This window comes from Dromiciops gliroides, chromosome 1 (assembly GCF_019393635.1).
Source record: "Dromiciops gliroides isolate mDroGli1 chromosome 1, mDroGli1.pri, whole genome shotgun sequence".
In the NCBI taxonomy this organism is placed as follows: Eukaryota; Metazoa; Chordata; class Mammalia; order Microbiotheria; family Microbiotheriidae; genus Dromiciops; species Dromiciops gliroides.
Window position 1 is genome coordinate 712857155 of NC_057861.1, and position 21402 is coordinate 712878556.

The 21402-nt window shown below is 35.7% G+C and overlaps 1 protein-coding gene across 2 annotated transcripts in view; it reads right to left on the reverse strand.

The window, feature by feature from the left end:
* The window catches only part of GRM7 (glutamate metabotropic receptor 7), a 995782-nt gene that overhangs the window by 58321 nt on the left and 916059 nt on the right, over nucleotides 1–21402 (reverse strand). The window contains exons 9-10 of one of the 2 annotated variants that reach the window (XM_043978847.1): nucleotides 20357–20603; nucleotides 14567–14658 (exon numbers count right to left, since the gene is read on the reverse strand). In XM_043978847.1, the coding sequence (XP_043834782.1) occupies nucleotides 14588–14658; nucleotides 20357–20603 (318 nt within the window). In that variant the 3' untranslated portion in view covers nucleotides 14567–14587. The remainder of the gene's footprint in view (nucleotides 1–14566; nucleotides 14659–20356; nucleotides 20604–21402) is intronic. The other variant, XM_043978848.1, reaches the window with a different exon arrangement.

Sequence of the window (21402 nt, forward strand, 5' to 3'; positions counted from 1 at the left end):
ACACTGACATCTGGATTCAAGTCTGACCCCTGACACGCCCTAGCCAAGTGACCCTTGGTAATTTTTTCATCTCTCAGTGTCCCAAATCATTCTCTAAGACTATAAATTACAAAATGATGTTTGATTAGCATTGGCAAAAAGAGTCCATTCACAAATGGAATAATCTCACATATATGTTTAATATCTATATGTATATGCACATATATATGCACATATGGCATGTGTGTGTTCACAGAACTTGGCAGTACTGACCACTTTTACTATGGTAAGGAGGGATAGGAAAAGGATGGAAAGCTGTTGGTGTGCTAACAAGGGGAATCCAGGAATGTAGCAGATTTGTGAAAAGGAGTCCCATGTCAAGTTATTATTTGAATCAATACACCACCTATTAGTATATAAAAGCAACATGTAGCTATGGTTACATAATGAAAAAGGAGGACCATTACCATTGCTGTGAATAGTGGGCAAGAAACTAGATCCTTACATTAGGAAGATTTGATTTGATAATGGGAGAAGAAATAGTAAGGATGTCATGGAAACAATACAACTACAGCAACTTGAATAACTAGGAAATTTCCCTTTGGTGGGTGATTTCTGTGCTTGGCTAATGCACAAAATCACAGGGAAGGTAGCCAAGGGACAACTGTCCTTAGTCCAGTGACTGTTTTTGTGCCAGATCCAAATTCTGTGGGAAATGGGATGGGTTTTGCTCAAATACTTATAATTTTGAGTCTCTGATTACACAGTATTCTGATACAGCCAATACTGCATATCTGATAAAGCCAGATGAGACTGCCTTTTTTTTTTTTTTTTGGTGAGGCAATTGGGGTTAAGTGACTTGCCCAAGGCCACACAGCTAGTAAGTGTTAAGTGTCTGAGGCCGGATTTGAACTCAGGTACTATTGAATCCAGGGCTGGTGCTTTATCCACTGCCCAATCTAGCTGCCCAACAGCCTTTTTCTTCTAGGGACATAATCAAAAGAGTATAGGTTGTAATAGATACCTAATTTCATAAATGTTACAGTTGGGTGTTCTGTAGCAAAAACACAAATATTGCTAGTATTTGATTGGTTCCCTTTAAACTCAAAAATTGATGATCTTAAAATTTTTAATTGTATTTAATGAATGTTATTTTTTCTAGTTATGCACCAGTTCTGAGGCTGCATAAAGATATGTTAAAACAAAACAAAAAGATGACTAGGAATGCTAATTTCTACGATATGTGAATAGCTTCTATTTATTTCCTTAAATCTTGAACTTGACTTCCTGCTTTATAAAAGGATAGTACATCAGTTATTTTTGCACTGCTTATAGATACATGGTGAAATGAAGGCCATATATTCTGGACATAAATGGTTCCAGCAGACATCATATAATGTTTATAAACAAACATTTTTTTCCAAGTCTGTCTTTTATAAACTATTCCCATTTGTGGAATGAATAAATATAAAGACTTGGAAACACCGTCTGAAACTAGATAGGAAAATTAAACTCAGCTCAGAAGGAAAAACTAAAAACAAAACCAAAAATGCCTCCTAGACTGGAAATTTTGTGAGTCAACATACACTGTAATGCAATCCTCCATACAGAAAAAGAGAATGCTTTTTCAGAAAAGTTTGTTTTTGTTATCATTGACCCAGACCGAGGAATCTTTGATTGATAGAATGGAACTCTCTCTACCAATGTATATGGGAAAAACTTTTTTACAATATTTCTTGGAGAATTACCTAGTGTCTCAGGCAACTGAGGGGTTAAGTGAATTGCCCATGGCTGCATTGCCAATATGTGTCAGAGATGGGACTTGAACCTATTTTGTCCTGACACCAAGGGCAGTGACCTGTCCACATAGCTGCACTTTTTCTTTTTTCTTTCTTTTTTTTTTTGGGGGGGGGGGAGATGAGGGTTAAGTGACTTGCCCAGGGTCACACAGCTAGTAAGTATTAAGTGTCTGAGGCCAGACTTGAACTCAGGTACTCCTGACTCCAGGGCCGGTGCTCTATCCACTGGGCCACCTAACTGCCCCGTTTTTTGTTTTTTAATAGCTGCTCATTTCTTGACCATATAATAAGAAGACAGGTTTTAGTCCTTCAGGACCCTGTAATATTTCACAATCAAATTATAAAAATCAAAGTAAAACATAGCTTTTAGATTTGAAAAGTATTATGTTTTCTTCCTCCTCACAGAATCACAGTGAAAAAGGATCTCAGAAGTCAAATAAAACACCAAAAACTACAAGAATCTCACTCTATGGTATGGCTGATAAGTGGTCATTCAACCTTTGTGTGAATATTCCAAAGGAGAGGAAACCCACTCTCTCCTCAGGCAGAGCTTTCTACTTCTAGATAATTAGAACCAATGGAAAGTCCTTTCTTTGTATATAGGCAAAATTTGTCTATCTCTCTGAACCTACTATACACCACTGCTCATTTATGCCTTCTCAGCCTAAACTCAGAAATCCTAATCCCTTTTCCATATCACAGTTTTTCAACTACTTCAATATAATTATCATGTCCTTATTCTATAAATATAGCTTTAAAAAAGTATACCTATAATTTTGTCAATGTAAGGCTGTCCTAGTAAGGAGCTCCCTCTACCAATGCAGGCTGGCATTTTTCCAGTAACTTATCATCTAAGAGTTGCCTTGGGCTACAAAAGGTTGGAGCACTTTCTGAGAGTCACAAAGATAGCATGTGAGAGAGGTGATACATGAACTTGGGTCTTCCTGATTCCAAGGTCAACTTCTTATCTTTACTTTCACTATGCCCTATTTGTCCTCCTCCTCCTCCTCCTCATCATCATTTGTTGATGTTCAGTTGTTCCAATTGTGTCTGACTCTCCATGACCCCATTTGGGATTTTCTTGGCAAAGATACTGGAGTAATTTGCCTTTTCCTTCTTCAGCTCATTTTACAGATGAGTAAACTTAGGCCAACAGGATTAAGTGACTTGCCCAGGTTCACACAGCTAGTAAGTGTCTGAGGCCAGATTTTTGAACTCAGGTCTTCCTGATTCCAGGCTCAGTATTCCATCCACTGTGCCATCAATCTAATATTTATTTAGCATTTCACAGAATTTGAGATTTGGAAGGGATCCAAGTGGCCATATCATTCAATCTATAAATGAAAAAAACAAAACTCTGTACTATAACATGCCCTATAAATTGTCATCCAGCCTCTGCTTGAACACCTCCAAAGAGAGAGAACTAAAACTGCTGAAGTGATCAATCTCATTTTTATGGATGGTCCATGGTTATTTTATGATTATTTTGCCCAGGATTCTCTTATACTATCCTGTCTGGGTATAAAGCCACAACAAGAAATAGATAGAAAGAAAGAAAACACAATTTTCCTTTTAAACTGAGGATTATGAGGTCAAATAATCATGGTATAGTTTTTCCTGACTTCATTAGTTTTAGTAAACAAGATTATGCTCATTAGGATATGTGGGACCTAGTCTATGGATTTCTCTAGCAAAATGCAAAGATTGATTTCATGAAAGAATTATGTAGACGCATTCTTAGACAAAATCTAAACAAACATGCATGCAAAACTTCCTTCTTTCATTAAACACAGCAATCAGCTGCAAATATTCCCCACCCTAACACACCATCTTTTTGGACTTTCTCTTAAGGGGAATGTTTAAAGCAGTTCATCAGCATTCCATTAATCAGGTACATGTGATTTACCAGAGATGTGGAAGATGACATTTAGGTTTGTACAAATGGTTAAAAATCACAGTTTTCAAAAGAAAATGGATTACATTGTAAATATGCATCAGTGTACTGAATGAAAAATGTTCATCAACATAATGAATGAAAAAACCTATTGATCACCCATCAGAGTGAAGCATTTAAAACAGTATGAAGAAAACATTTTATGTATATAATGGAATTTCTTTAAAAGAAAAAAAAACACCACTCATTTATAGCAGAAATGGAGCTTTGAAAGCATGCCCTATTTCTTTAAAATAATTAAACACTAAGAAGCAATTGTAGGTAAGCAACAATATGATATCAACCATGCTAAGAGAGCTTTCTATGAATAATTCAAGAATATGGATCACATGTCATGGAAACTGGGTGAAACCTAAACACCATTAGTAGAGTTTCATAGATGGTTCTTTTGGACCTGAACAGAAATATGGCAGGTCCAAAGAGGCAACATGTACTCTGCATGATCAAATTTAAGTTGAACATTGAGAAGACAAAAGATCAAATAACCCTTATTTCTCCATTGATATTGCAATGTGTGTATATTCTAAGTTCTGACAGAGAGAATGGACAACTCATTTAAGTAATTTGACATGACCATAGTTTATTTTGGCTCACAATAGCAGCATAATTGGTATAAGAAATAACATGAAATATTATAGGACATAAATTTCTGTCTTCTTCCAGCTCTCCTAGGAGAAAGGAAAATAGAGAAACAATTAACAAGGCAAAAAAGTCAATGACAAACCCTAGTAATACTAGAAGTTGAAGTAGAGTTTGAGTAAATGATATGATGAAATTATAAGAATGTAGTCTTTCACATAGTATTTGAGCGAGTCAACTCCTCTGAGCCTCATATTTTTCATCTGTAAAATGGGGATATTTGTATGATTTATGTCACAGAATTGTTTTCAGAAACATGATTTGAAAACCTTGAAAGACTATAGAACTGTGATTTGTCATTTTTCTAATAGATCCAGGATGGTGATATTAAAGCCAAACTATGCCATTTTTATTATGCATGATGCTAAAACAATTTTATTGTAAGTCATTTTGCTGACTATTTATATCTTTAATCTGTTTGTTTCATTATTAAATACCCTCAAAAAGACTTTGCCTCACTGAGTCCCCCACCATATTTTCTTAGGCTGCATTTCCTAAAAGTTCTCCCTGCTCTTTTATGAAACAACCCAGGATATGTTCTTCTGCCATCCTTATGCATAAGATTTTACAAAGAATTCTTTAAATTCTTTGAAAATGATAGCCATTACAATTCTCTTGTTAAATAGATCAAATCGTTATTTGTTGGGTTGATTTTTAGGCTCTTTGATTCTCTATATTATGATGATCGATTTCCATTTGTTAGTGCTATATGTGACATTAATGTTGATATTTTTTCCTTCATCTATTGATCAATGACTATTTAAGCAGAAGAGGTCAAACTTATTTTTTCTTGTATAACATATGGCTTTCCCATTTTATTTTATTCTTTATCTTATTTTTGTATTGATTGTTGTGTTTGATCTAAGAAGTTAGGGGTACAAAGACAACTGATTCAGAAATAATTCCCACTTCCCAGTTTTCAAAACATAATCAATTTCATGCTCACCATGGCCATCACCTTCTAATTCTTTTACTCAAAGCAAATATTCATGAAGTAGAGGAGTATGGCTTATAGGCAGTCCACAGATTTTTGGTTTCTTTCATTATGTAGCACTCAATGATATTTTCAATTACATTTTTCTCCATCATTACTCATGTTATCCTTGACATCAAAGCTATCAAGCATCCAAGTAAACATTAATTTAATTTGTTTGAGTTTGTAAAGTTCTCCTTACCATTTTCTACCATCCTCTGCAACAAATGCTGTGAAATAGAGAATTTTCATGGTGGACTTTTTATGCCAATACTTATGAGGACTGTAATATGAAATCATTAACTGTCCCTGGAAATGATGTTTCTTTTGGCATTCAGATGCACAATAAATCCAACACCTTTATTTGACTTTCCAAGGAAAATCTTAGTAGCAAAAAGCTTTGAGCTATCCTACCTAGCGGCCTTTGAATATATAATAAAATGAACTATTTCTTAATTTGTCTTTCTAAGAACTTGTGCATCTATCACCTTTATATCTTTTGTCTTGTGCATTTATCCTGAGAGATTCTATTGATACAATTCAGTTGGCATAATAGTATGTTCACTTTCTGGTTATTGGACAAAGAACTCACAATCTAGAGTACCATAAAGTAAGGAATTCTTTACTGATGGTCTAGCTCTTCCTGAACTCATAGGCCCTTTTGGGAGTGTGTATGTGGGGGGTATTTTTCACTAAGCTCTCATTGTATTTCTTCTAATTGACAGGGGCAGCTAGGTGGTACCGTGGGTAGGACCTGAGTTTAAGTTTCACTTCAGACATTTAACTAGTTGTGTGACCCTGTGCAAGTCACTTAACCCCAACTGCCTTAAAACATTTGGGGACTTCTCCAGTTGTCCTGATATTTGCCACAGGACCCAGATGACTCTAGAGGAGATAGTGAGGTTGGTGACCTTGTACAGCCCTCCCTCACTTAAATCCAATTCAGTGCAAGCCATGACATCACCCCGATGTCATGGTCCTCTTCAAGAACAGGGACAAACAACAACAAAACTGACAAGCTAAATGGCAACTCTGATTGTCCCCAGAGCTCTTGTAGTATTTCTTCTACTTTCTGTTCACTCAAACCAAACAATGCTCCCATAATAGGAAGTCCCTTTTGGCATGAGCTGCCCAAAGAGCATCCTTTGACCTTTCAGATGGATATATTCATTTTGTTCAGAACTGCCTTACTGCACTAAACATCTCTAATTAATTTACACATGACCACAGGGGGGTGAAACCCTGCTTAGTTTAGACGTCACTTCCCAGTACTTACTAAAGGTGGAGGAGATGTGCCCTTTGACAGTAACCTGACTTTCCAGCCAGAGCTGTTCCTCACCGGGGTGCATTCAACCTGAACAGAAACAACAGCTCATGTCACTGGCTGGACTTTGATAAACCAGGGGGAAATTAAAATGCAAATTGAATCTGCAAATGGAACAAAAAATGAGGGAAAGAAGAATTAAGTTCTTAGAACAAAACCACGGCACTTTCCTGATAAGCCAAGGAGGCCAGCTTAATCAAATTTTCAGCTGACACAGGTAGTAATGACCCTGGTGACTCATGTCTTTGTTGCATTTTGCTGAGACAGAGCTGGAGAAAGTAGGAGGAGGTGTTGCGACTATATCAGGAATTATCTCTCTTTCATATTGTTGTCCACAAGAATTGCCTTTTAATATCAGTCAGCTCTTCTTGTGAGTTTAATTTTCTTTGGCTTTGTTCCCATGCCAAAGAGCATCATCTTGTGTTTAGCTATCTGATGCTAATAGCTATCTATGCCTCTGGAAACCCATGCCTTTAATGCCTGGGGGAGGGCAATGGCAGGACAACTACCACTTGCAGAAACTTTTCATAGAGGCTTCATGTAACCTACAAACTTGGAAAGGAAAATCGGGCTCTAATCATAGATAGGTTTAGTGCTTTCCCCAAAGGAAAAGTCTAGTGGGAAAGCATCCCCAGAATGTGCTGGCCCTTGCTCTGTCCTTGCCTATCCTCCCAGTTTGGGGTGCCATGGATAGGATATGAGAGCCTGAAATAAGACAGAACTGGTTCTACATTCTGCCTTTGACATTTAATACTTGTTTGATCATGGACAAGTAACAACCTGCAGTTTCTTCATCTGCAGTATGGGTATAATAATATATGAAATACCTTTCTCAAAGAGTAGTGATATTTTTTTGTAAAATACTTTACATGTTCTAGAAAGATAAGCTCAGCCATCTACTTGAGGACAGAAAATGTGCTGTTTTTTGTCTCTGTATTCCCAGTAACTAATTCAGTGCCTTGCACAGAGTAGACCCAGAATAGAACAAATCCTTGTAACTCACAGATGTTGAAAATGGCTAAATCCTGAAGCAATTAATGCCATTCACTTCAATTAATAGTCATTTGTTCAGTGCCTACTAGGTACCAAGCACTGAAAGGAGGGACTGAGCTTATGATTTCATTGGCATAACAAACTCCCATAAGAAGAAACTCCTTTCACCAATGCAGATTAGCAACATTTTAACAATTTAAGATCCCAGAATGCCATCTGGGGGCACTAAGAGGTTTGGTGACTTGCTCAGAGTCAAGAACCAGTATGTGTTAGAGATAGCAGTGGTGGAACTTGCTCCTTTGCCTTCCTAGCAACCACACCAGCTCTTTATCCACTATGCCATATGCTGCCTCTTAGGTTTTGAGAGCACAAAGACAAAAACTGAACAATCCCTGCCCTCAAGGAACTTAGATTCTTTTAGGGAACATAAACAAACAAACACCTACACGGAGAAGTAAATATAAAATATAGGTAAGGTAAATGCAAATTAATTTGAGGTCAGAGAAACACTGCTAATTAAGAGTGATCGAGAAAGGTCTCATGCAGAAGATGACACTTGAACTGAGACAAAAATGGAACTCGAGATTCTCAGAGGCAGAGAAGAACAAGATTGTAGAAATGAGGGACAACCTATGAAAAGACACAGGTGGCAGATGGAATGTCAGGTATGAGGAACATCAAGGAAGCCAATTCAAAAGGTCTTCTCCTGGTGGAGGTGAATGACATGTAACAAACTTGGATGTGTGTACCATTCACAAATGGAGCTAAAGACAGAGAATACTAGATTTAGAGCAAGAAGGTTATTGATAGGTCATCTAGTCCAAAGCAGTAAATGTTTGATTTGGATACCTTTTTTTATATAACTATATATCCAAGGTCATGTAGAAATTTCTGGGGCTAAAAGGGGTCACAAGTAGAAAAAGTTTAAGAAGCCCTGGTCTAGTTCAATCTCCTCATTTAACAGGTGAATAATCTGAAACTCAGAGATGGTAAGTAAACTTGCTCAAAAGAACCCTTTGAATCCAGGTCTTCTTGACTCGAGTTCTGTTCTCTATCTACTACTCAACACAAAATCTCTAATAATATTTTGACTTATAAATTTGAAAGTCTCCTCTACTATTATTATACTTGGGATTAATTGGCTATTATAAGGAATGTCAGGAAAACCTGATCTATTTTTTCAGCCAATTGTTTCTTCAGAATAAAAAACTGGCTTTGAGTTGGATTAGGGAGGCCAAAGTTTTTTGTTTGCTTCTTTTGCTTTGTTTTCCCTGAGAGAATGAGTTTGGTTCTTAAGCTGATATGGTTTGCGTAACAATACCCTTAAAGTGAAACCATGTCAATTTTTGCAAAGATTAATTGAATCTTTGTACTACCTTTATATCACTCTAAGAAAACTGTAGAAAGAGTATTTCTCCTTTAAAAGGCTGTCAAGTATGTATCCAACCTGCAGGTCCCTGTCTCACTTTATCACATACATAAATCAGCAGAATGAGACTAGAAGTCCTATTACTGCCCTGCTGAGTGACTGATGACCACCTCACTTTTACCAAATAGATTCTAATATGGTAGAAATCTAATATTCGGGGTGGGGGCAGCAAATAGAGCTGGGGTGGTGTAGAAGAAGAAATTAACATTGATTTTGTTTTTCTCACACAGTTGTTATGAGGGATACATTTTGCAAGCCTTTAAAAATGCAATGCTAAAATCGACAACTGTTAACATTTCTATAGTTTTTGATTAATGACAAAGCACTGTACATATCTTTTGCATTTTAACTACACAACAATCCTGTGAGGTAGGCATTAAGGATATTATTTCCCATTTTCAAGAGGAAGAAACTGAGACTCAGAGAGATCAAATGATTAGGTCACATTGTTAGGGAAGAGACTGAATCTGAGTTCAAGTCTTCATGATCTCAAGTCCTGCACTCTGTCCACTAAGCTGTATTGCCTCATTTTTGTTGGTATTATGATATTATTGATGATTATGATGACGACAAAGAATTAGAGCTGTTGCGTTTAAAGTCCCATTATTTTATCACAGAGCTTAGGTGATTATTTCACAGTCATTCCCATAGAAGAAATTCCTGCATTGGCTGAGAAGTTGGATTAGAAAACTTCTTAGGTCACTTTCAGCTTTAAGATTCTTTGATAGAAGAAAGTAAGAGAAAGAATAATGCAATTTAAAAAAGAAATAGCACAGAGACTTAGAAATGTATTTGAGCAAATGGGCACTAAAATTTAATGGTTTCACTAACCTAAATTTCTTTTGCATCATTTCTTTAGACATAGATAAATTTCCCTCTTAATATCTCAAGATATTCTTTCTTGAAAGAAAATTGTCATTTATGATGAAGATGGGGAAAATTGACTAATACTTTTAATAATCAATCTTACCAAATTATATGTAATAGAATATATAATATGTGCATAATTTAATATGGGACATTCATAAAACTTACAAAAAATTGGATTTCCATTTCATGCTGTCCTCCTTCCACAGTTCTGGGCAGAGTTCAGCTAAATCATGCTTTGATGAGATATGTTCACACTCTTGAAAAGCTGGACAAGCCTGAGATTACTCTGAAATAGGGCCGAGATATAAAGATAATTGGAAACTAATCTAATACTTGAGAGGGAAAAAAAAATGAAAGAATACACAAAGATCTTAATGATGGAGAAAAACGATTACCTTTGAATCCTTGAGAATAGATAATTAAAAATGTTTCCAAGTTCCACTGTACGACAGAAGATCTGCAAAGTTGAGTAATGTCTTTAGTAGGCAGAAACAAAATAGGGACAACATTGCTTCATTATTGAGAAGATAATCCCATAGATGTTAGAAGACAAATATCACAAGAATAAAGGGATCTTTTTAAAAAATGAAATGATTGCCATGGATTAAAAGTCATTAAGGTCTGTTTCTTTTTAGAGAAATATATGCAACAATTATAAAAGAACATAATTAGGTATTAGTAGAGAATGTATCCATTGAAATATGAGGGTGACACTGTTTTGCAGTGGGAAAATACATCATCCTTTATAATTTAGAATAAAAAATATTATACATTTTGTACTATTCCCCATGAGGATTTTGTCCATTTGATGCCTATTTAAAGGGTTTGGATAAATCATAATCTTATTATATTTGTCTAGGCAGTCTGCAATATACTTGAATGCTACATTATTGATTTTCTGATACCAAATATCATATTAGGAAAGAGGCACCAAAATATATTTTTAAAAGTCTGATAATACAAATTAATTTTCTAATACAGTATTTTTCCCCCTCCTTATACAAATTGGTCTCAGTGGATTGCCAATATTAATCATTAAAGGAAATATCCACGACTATGAGGTGAGAGATCTATTTGGATATTTAATGGCCTTAAAATATCAGACTTGAACCTGTACTTTGAATATTCATTCTTACCCAAAGAGACAAAGTATTCACGGGCAAGTCACAAAATCTCCCTGGGCCTCAGATTTCTCAACTATAAAAAGTGAAAGGATTAGTCTAGATGGCTTTTGAGATCTCTTCCTCCTTTGGGTATGTAATTTCATGATGTGAAGTAAAGGAAGTGATTAGATGAGGGAAATTCTCACATTACTTTATGAAATACTTAGGGAAATTTATCTACCTAACCCTGAAGATACAGACTATTTAAATGGACTTGTAGGTACTTTTCAATATTTACATATGTAGGGTTTTTTTTTTAAGACTAATGGTAAGAAATAATTTGCTGCAAGAAATTTTAACTCATTGTGTAAAAATATACTTGAAGAAATAAGCTGATGAATGGTGGATTATGGGATTTCAGAAGGTATGATAGAAGACTAGATGGCCTGCTATACACCTCTCATGTAGAAAGGAAACACTCAGGAATTATGGCAGCATTAATTATAACTTTATTCATACTTAAAGTGTATATTTCTGGTTATTATCAATTGGGACTAGATGATTTCATTGATGTCTTAGATGAAGAAATTCTTTCTATCAATATATGACAACATGTTTTTGCAATTTATAATCTTAGAGATTTGCCCAGCACATAGGGAGGTTATATGATTTGTACAGGGTCATAAGGCCCATGTGTTTCAGAGGTAGGATTTGAATACAGGTTTTCCTGGCTCCAAGACTGGCTCTTTATCCATGATGATCCATGATGCCACAATATCTCTCAGGATTAATAATGTGGGATGAACACACTGCATAGAATTTATTCTAAATAGTGAATGGGATTAGTTGGCTAGTTAATTGAACTAATAAAAATGGCCACTTATTTTGAAAATCTAGAAATGACTCAGAACAGGGTTCATTACCATTTATAATGTTTAAAAAGTGATATATGCATGGATATTAATATGATAATTACTTCAAAGCTTCATGATTTTGTTGGTGTCATGTTCTCTTCCCATGCAGACCAAAACTCTTTACTTGTGTAGCTAGGCTTTGTTTCTTCAGTCCTTAAAACCAATGGAAGCATGACCATGTAATAAAGCTAACTAGAATTTTTAATGGTTGATTCAAATCAAATTAAATCTATCATTTTTGTCCTTCACAAGTCATCATTCTTTAGCTTCTTCAAAGTTAGCAAGTCTGGTCTTGTGCAACAGGAATACAGTCTGTCACTGGGCTTCTGTTCAGATCTTTCATTTTATAGCATAACAATGAAAAGTAAATATTTTTGAAGAACCTATTTTTTAACTTAACAATGGAGGTGTCAAAGTTCTACAAAATAATCTTAGGAAACTTTTTATGAAAGGAGATGTCAGAAACAGAGTTTAGTTTGTGTCTAAATAGCACAGTCTAAAATTTCTTTCTTAATGATTGATATAAAATGTTTTAGTCTTTTACCCTTAAACCCCAAAGCCATCAACTAGCAGTAGAGCTAAAGAGAATTTTTAATGGCTTAAGATTAAAACTATCATTTTTACCCAAGAAAAAATTCCTTCTCATTTATTTTCAAGAAGCCTTGTGTAAGAGGACAATTAAAGTGATGAACACCAGTGTTTTGACAAGCACTCATTCTGCAAAAAAACTCTAAATCTCTCTGGACTTACTCAGTGGGGATGGGGAGGTTTGGAAGAAATGCCCTATTTAAAAACTGGGACATATCATTATGACATGTAACAGGGTAATAACTTATGAGAGCAATAAAACAGAAATGAAAGGTAGCATACATATGATATCAATGAGAAACAGTTCCACTTTGTCAGGATTATCCCCTTTTAATATAGCACTTAATGAAAAACATGAACATGTTTAAAACATACTGGTATTTAGAATAACGTTGGAAATGATGATGGGAACTAAAGTAGTTACTATCCATTGATGGCTTCCATAAAATCTGAATGGGAGACGATATCTATTGTCCAGTAAGGTTGGAGATTTTTCCCCTTCTCTTTCTCTTTCTCTTATTTCTCTGGTATCCTCTTTGATATCTTCATTCTATTCTTCAATTGTGATCATTGATGTTATAGTAAAATTAAATGGATCATTTCCTGGAAATCTCAAAAAAAGATTTACAATTCCTTTTCCCCCTCAGTATTTCTTAGTTTCGCACAGATTGGAAAGTCCTTATTAACTGTTGACACAAGAGTAATTCTTATTCCTTTCTCATTTTGTTGTGTTTGAAACAGGAGAGCAAATATTTCTATGTCTTATGTAGAACAATTTGCACAATTATGTAGAAATCATGTACAGATCACTGATTCATATCTATATTCTATGGAAGTCTATTCAAATATTAAATTCACACTTTGCATGTTTTTTTTTAATTTTTTGATTACTTGGAAAGATGATTTAACCATTCCTTTGGTGCCCTCGTTTACCTCGTTTTGAAGACCATTTTTAGATCACAGCAATCTTCCCACTTTCTTTCCTGAAAATAGCTTAAATGTTGGTTTTGTGGTTTCCTGAGCCATGAATTTTTATCAGAAAGTTACAATGAAAAAATATCCACTTCATAACAATGTACAGAGGTAGGAAAATTACTGTGCCTTTCTTATGCTATAAAGAAGCAAACAAAACACAGAGACCTTAGATTTCCAAAGTATCAGCTTATTCTTATGAACTTCTGTTACAAAGATAAACAAAGTTGCAGACTTTTTTCTAGGTTGACTTTTCATTGCATTTTTTTGTGACACCAAAAGGTCACAAGAGGATATTTTGAACAAAAAGCTACAAATGGTTAGAAATATTTGGCTCATTTACACTTCTAGACACAAGTTCCCAGTGGCCCATTTATTGATTCATTCAGTTACAGCAAAGGACAACACAGCATTTGGCTCCCTGTTCTTTGGTGGGGGTGGAGAGTGGCTAAGTGTAGGTACATATGTTCTCTGGTGACCACAGAAGGAATGAATGAAGAATTTAAAAGATAAGTCAAGCAAAGATGACTTGTGGAAACATGGTCCCTTAAGTCACAATCACAAACACTTTTTTTTTTTTTAATAAAAGAACTAGGTCTACTTATCTTGCTCCTGATGGAGGTTCACAGATTGAACACCACTACTGATCAGCATAGGAGTTTTGGCCTTCTCTGTTTCCCATCCGATCAAGTTTACCCCTTCTTAGGCAACCTGATGCCTCAGCCCAGGAATTGACCATATCAATACTAGGACTTAGCACAGACACCTGATCAGCCCAGTCCTCTGAAGCTCAGATTTCCCAAGCTCAAGAGAGCCACTAGGCCATGACTCCACGGTAGCCAGAATTATAAATAGGCAATACCACATCCAGCCACAAACACTTTCATTAATAACCATGTGCTGCTTCCAGGGTAACATGTCTTATATGTAGTGAAAATACCACACCTGTTGATTACAAGACAGTCTTAAAAAGAAAGAAAGAAAGAAAACAACAACATAAGAGTAAATAAAAATTAGGGTTTTTCTTACCTTTGGGAAAGCAGGCAAAAGCTATACTGTAGGTGGAATAGTGTACCAAGTAACAGATTTTTGTACGCTTTTTCTTACTGGTGGTATGGAGTCTACGGGAAAGTAAATATATTGGGCTGTCAAAAATAATCTGTGTACAAAATACTTTTTTATGAGTTGGAGTAGAGGCTGCGATAGAGACCATACAACTGATTCCCACTGTTTCAGTGGACTGCATTAGCCTCCTGGAATAATTGAACTGTGAATTAGAAATGGACAAACCAGTTTCTTAAAATTCAGGTACCTCTGAACATGGAACCAATTGTTTAGTTCTAAATAATAGCCAACTTGTTTTAGGAATGTAGGATAATAAGAATAGACATGGAACGGAAATTAAGTCATCTGATGCAGCCCCCATATTATAGAAAAGAGGGAACTGATTGAAGTCCAGGGAAGATGCAAGTAACCTAAATCAATAGGTAGTAGGCCTCAGAGGCAGGATTTGAATCCAGGCCCTCTGACTCTAGCATTAGTGCTCTTTCCACTGTACAGTACTACCTCCCTAGGGATAGTTTCTTTTGTTCAGCTAGCTCTTTAACCAACTCAAGAAGAATTGAGCAGTCATGTAAGGACTTCTCCTTTTCTCCTATTATTCCTCTCCCTTACCCTATTGACTATCTTGCTTGACTTCTCCAGGAGAATGAAACAAGTAACACCATGTTGAAATGTTTGAGATCAGAACAAATGAAGAAACACAATGACAACAACACAAGGTCAGCACAGCCTTCCCTGATTCCCTGATGCCATCTTGTTCGTCTTCCCTTCACTTGCCACAACAAACTGAGAGGACTTTCCAACAGTGGGCATACTAAAATATAAACAAAACCACCTAGTACTGACAGATTTAAAAAAATGTTTTGCTATCTGATTCTTTTTTTGAGCACACCCGTTTATATAATTTCTTACTGCTCTTGCACTAGTGGCTTCATTGATAGGAAGTATAGGTAATATCTTAACACAAAGACTTGAAAAAATGTACTTAAATACTGCATCTTTCTTTCAAATTTGATCTCCACCTCCCAAAAAACAAATCCATTTGCAGCATCCCTCCACAGAAAATAAAAACACGCCTGGTTTCATCTTGCTCCCAAGTCTTACCCTAACATTCTTTTCATATATCTCCTGGCATTGTAGGCCAGGAAGAGACAGCATGTTAGGTCTGCATAAACCTCTAAGAGGGCTTCAGGTTGACACATTCCTCTTGTAACTCACCACACTGACCAAATTGTCTTGGGGCGGGGAGATGTCATGCCTCTTCTGCATTGTCCCTCTGCAGAAATTTGCTATGAGAGTCTTGGGCATTGAGCACGAAAGCATGAAAGGTGGCCTACAAGACTGGAAGAACATTTTGCTTATTTAATTGATCAGCTGGGACTGACTCCAAGGAAACCACATGCTGAAACATGAACTGAGACAGACTGTTCCAGCTCCCTGGGACACATTATTCTCTCTATGCTTGAGAAGGCCCTACACCCAATAAAATCACATGGTATGGTCTTCTATTGGCAAGCATCAGATGAAAAAGACAGCTGTTCACCCCTGTCACCTCATCCCTTCAGAATTCTAGTGCCATGTAGTTAATGTTCTCCACCCATTATGAAAATTATCACTTCAGTGATCAATCGAGGGCCAAGTACATTTTGCTTCCAGTTTACCTTTTTGCCATGACATCACTGTGCTATGCCAACACAAAAGAGCTCAGCTTGTGGCCCTTGTTCAAAACCGCAGCTTTTCCAAGAAAAAAAAAATAATGTTGCAAAAGAAACTCCCCAGTGAAAAGGTCTGTTACCTTGCAAACTGCTTCTAGATATGCACGGCTCAGTTTCTAACAATGGGGAGCTCATTCATGTGCTCTACCCAACTGGGAATACATTTTAGTGGCTGTTACCCAAACAATCGAGCATGACAAAATAAGGAAGTATTATATGTAAATTGTGACAACTCCAACTCTTCAAATTTCCAGTGAAATCACAGACATGTTACAGGTCCAAGAACAGGTACTTTCTACTGAAGATGTGATGAAGACTGTCTTTTCAGGTAACCGTGAGATCCAACAGAAGAAACAACATGATAGGAAGGTGACTTGTTGAAGGAATAGACCTGTGGCGAAATGGATTCTGCTCTTCTTAAGCCACTAATAAACCATTTTTATGGAAACATACAATTGCAGAACAGGGTTGTTAGATGAATAAAAACATGCACGTACCAGATGGCAAACTTTAATGATGAACCTGAGTTGTTAAAAATAAAAACATTGAAGATTGAAATACATTAAGACTGAGTGTTCCAGGCAACAATGGTATGAGGACATTTCTATTCCACCTTTTACTTGGAAGAGCAGTTCATGGATTCAGCTCTCAGGTATACTCTTATAGAGCAAATGATACAGAATACATCTCCATTTACTAATGCTGAAGGAAAGTTATTTTTATATGCTTTAAGCTGGCAATTTTACCTTCCAGCTTAATGCCTCAGATCATTTCTTTTGACCTTTATGGTCAAAGGAGAAGGATCCACAGGTAGACAATTATTTCAGTCATTTAGATAGTTCTGACAAAACACATAACTGACTCAGAATGTTCTAAGTAGAATTCTCTATTATCTTCCTTAATTCTAAATGACTTCCCTTTCCCCAATACCTATATCCTCTTTTCTTCTATTTCTAGGGGGTAACTTCTTGGAGTTTAACTGCTTACCCATAATACCATAATTATTCTATAAATTGTTTATATGTGTTCCCCACCTCTATTCCCAACTGAAGACTATGCAGTGGGGATAAATATTTCATTTTAGCCCATCTGAAAGATGGAAGCATAGACCAGCATTAAAGACAAGGATCCAAAAAATGCCTAGAAAACACTGAATCCAGTTTGTTACACTAGAATTCAATGTGAATGTATTTCAGCACTAAATGAGTAAGTAAAAAAAGTCACTAATATATTATTTCAAAGGATAAGAACTTTAAGATTTTATTATTCCGCTTTTGTAGCTTTTGTGGGCTGGGTCACAAGAAACCCCAAGGGTATGAGGTACATGAATCTCCTACTGGTCTTTGGCACATCTCTAATTTCAGGAGTTATGATTAAAATAATTTCTCTCAAAGATAAATGGAATCCTGTGTAGTAGCTCTATTGTTTGTTCATTTAAAAAAATGTTTTAAGCTATGTCTACACAGCAGAGAAATAACAGAAATGAAAATTCAATTCATCAACTTTTTGTTTGGTCTACACAATTCCAAGCAGTCACTTTGACTGCCTTTTTTAAATAGTCTTTTTTTTTTTTTTTGGCCTGGAATGAATGTTGTTTTAGCATTATATAAATACAACCTTATAAAAGAATTAGTCCAATAGTCTTCTTGAGGGAAAGGCATTCTGCAAATCCATAAAAGTGGGATCATTATCATGATCAGTATACTTTAAAAACAGTTTTTCAAAATTTTGAGGTTGGTCAGCTAGGCCTCTACCTGAGCAGCCTTCCAGAGTAACCTTTGAACTCTGGTTACTCCTCTCTTAAAATACAACAGAGAAAGTAATAAGACATTCAAAATAAAACAAATAAAGTTTCTGTCACTCAAAACTCTGTCTTCACCAGAAATAACATCATGAAAAGAGAAATGACATTCTATTTCATGAGTGCTGACTTGCAAACCCCCTCTGCCCTGAAGAATTAGAGATAATGACCTGTGCACTAAAAATTTGAAAGAGCTTCAAGCTCTGTTGACTAAAGAATATAATCTAATAATGGCCCAAAATATAAAGACAAGACTTATACATAGGAGGGGATTGCTCCATAAAGTTGAAAGCAGTTGAAATATCCTGTGAAACTAGCATGCTCACAACAACATGGTATTAAAATCTGTTCACCCTTGTGAATTCTGATTTAACATTCCATTGGTACATAAGCTTCTTGAAAGGAAGGACTATTTTTGCCTGTCTTCAGACCCTTAAAATTTAACATGGTGTCTGTCATATATTAAGCACTTAATTAACGATTATTGACTGTGGCTTAACTGGGAAATTTGGCCAGTCAATGTGTTTTTCATTTTTAGTTTCTTTTTAGCTCAAAGGAAAGTGAGTTAATTGTATTTATGACATTTTTTCTTTCTTTTTAAAGCTGTAATTGTTCTTTGTATCAGAATCTGGTTATATACAACTTAGTATGATATTCCATAGCATAAAAGTCATAAGATACATAGATATCACCAGCAATAAACATGGCAGCAGATACCTTCTTTGTGAAAGCTGACCATATGTCTGCCATGGTTTGACTAAGGTTGAATATGTGATGCATCATCACAACCAAAAGAAGGGAAACATTCAATTAAACAACTGGTTGAGGTTGACACCATGCCAGACCACCATTTATATTTGTTTCCCATTAGTTTCCCTCTTCCCCCTCCAATACTTACACTATAACATTGGCCACTTGCTACTGTATCCCATTGATAGAATGTTGATTTAATTTATCTCTTATTCTTTCCTTTCTTTTTTCACATTGTTGTATGTTTGTTTAGTGTTCTAGCTTCTTGCCCTCCTTACCCTTAAGGCACATTGTTGTGGATTAGTCAGTATCATACTCCTTGATATTTATTGCTTTTTCTTTGGATCTTACAAATAATTAAAAATTATACAATCAATGTCATTCCCAGGAAAAAGATTTTTTTTAAAAGGAGAATGCCTATGAATAGGGATATGTTTTTATGGCTCCAATTCATTTTCCCCAAATTGTAGAAATGACCATAAAAGTATGATCTACTACCTACAAACTCTAAATTTGCTATGTATCATCTTGGATATGAGATTACTTCTTCAATATTTAAAGTCTATAATTTTAGAAAATAGCCATGTAATACAACAGAAGTAGCATCTTCCATTTGGCAAAGGTAGTAATGTCTTAGCACATGCCATTAGATGTAGAATTGTCCAGAATCTATCCATATTTTGTGTAGTGATTTGGGGACATTACTAATGAGTAACAATTAAAAAAAAAATCCTTCCCCAATGGACTGATAGAAAAAGGAACCTAAGATTTGCTATTTTCAAATACACCAATCTGATACCTAAAGTTTCAGTTCACTTTCATTGAGGAATTATGTCTCCCTTAAAAGGAAGAAGGTAAGAATCATCTATATTGAGATTTATTTTTGTCATTTGGTCCTGATAATATTAATAAAAATAATAGTTAATATTTTTAACCATATACCATAAGGTTTGCAAAATACCTGACAAATATCTTCTCATTTTTCATGAAAACTTGGGAAGGTAGGCACTATTAGTATTTCTTTTATAAAGATGAAACCGAGGTAGACAAAAAGGGAATTACTCAATCAGGGTCACATGGATAATAGATATATGAGAAAAGATTTGAACTCACATCTTCCTGATTCCAAGGCCTACACTCTATCCACTGTACTACCCAGCTCTCTGGTAATGGCAGGAATTCTCAGCTTTGAGGAATGTAATCCATGGAAATGAATGGGGATGGGGAGAGTGAGGATATACACAGTGATTACACAGAATTCAAGGTTTCTTCCCTTCAGGCAAGAGCCAAGGAAGTGGGATTTTTTTTTAAATGGATGAACATCTGAAAGGTAACATTTGGCAAACTGAAGAAAACCAACACTGCAAATAGAACTTTGAGGAGGCAAACTGTACAGAGTTAAAACAAAATCAAACAGACAAACAAACATTTCTTCTAGATTTAGTGAAGGGAGAGCAAAAGAACAGAGAGAAGAAAATGTATGATACTTACTATTTGGGTCTACATTTTCACAGAGCTCTGTTTTTGCTTCTCCATTGGGCCTGTCACTAGGTTTGTGCGAAAGCCGAGATGACATGGTGGCTGCTGTGACGACCGCCTTAAAGCTGCGTTTCCTTTTCTGGACATTCAGCTCAGGATGGAAAATGATGATGTACACTTTCGGCATGTATAGCATCCCCAGCGCCACTGATGCACTTAAGTTCATGGATATAGTAAGTGTGGTAGTTTGTATGTAGAGCTAGGAGACACAACACATGAGACACTATTACAAATCAAATGACTGCAGAATACATCTAAGCTCTGAAGAATGACTTTCTACAATTATTAAGCATATCAGGGCATATTCAAAATCAAATAGTGGGTCCTTATCCCAATAACTGGAGTCTTTGTGCTTATCTAATACTAGAAAAAATATACAGTAATTGAATTTTCTTCTGTATGTTGTGTACCTAATATATTCTGTTGATCTCTGTCTTTCTGTCTCTGTTTGTCTCTCAGTTTCTCTGTGTTTCTCTTTTAATCAGTCCTAACCTGTCTTGAGAAATATGACGTGGGAATATAGTCTTAAATCTAGCATGCAAACTTCCTTCCATCCCTACTTCTTTTTTTTTCTTTCTTTCTTTCTTCCTTTCTTCCTTTCTTCCTTTCTTCCTTTCTTCCTTTCTTCCTTTCTTTCTTTCTTTCTTTCTTTCTTTCTTTCTTTCTTTCTTTCTTTCTTTCTTTCTTTCTTTCTTTCTTTCTTTTTTTTTTTTTGGTGAGGCAATTGGGGTTAAGTGACTTGCCCACGGTCACACAGCTAGTAAGTGTTAAGTGTCTGAGGTCAGATTTGAACTCAGGTCCTCCTGACTCCAGGGCCAGTGCTCCTTCCACTGTACCACATAGCTGCCCCCATCCCTACTTCTTTTTAAGTCTTGGCCTTTTTTTTTTTTTTTTGCCTTCATGTGAATTTCATTATTAGTTTTCCTAGTTCAACAAAGTAATCCTTTGGTAGTTGAATAAATAAATTAACATACAGAGTATTATCATTTTTATTACCC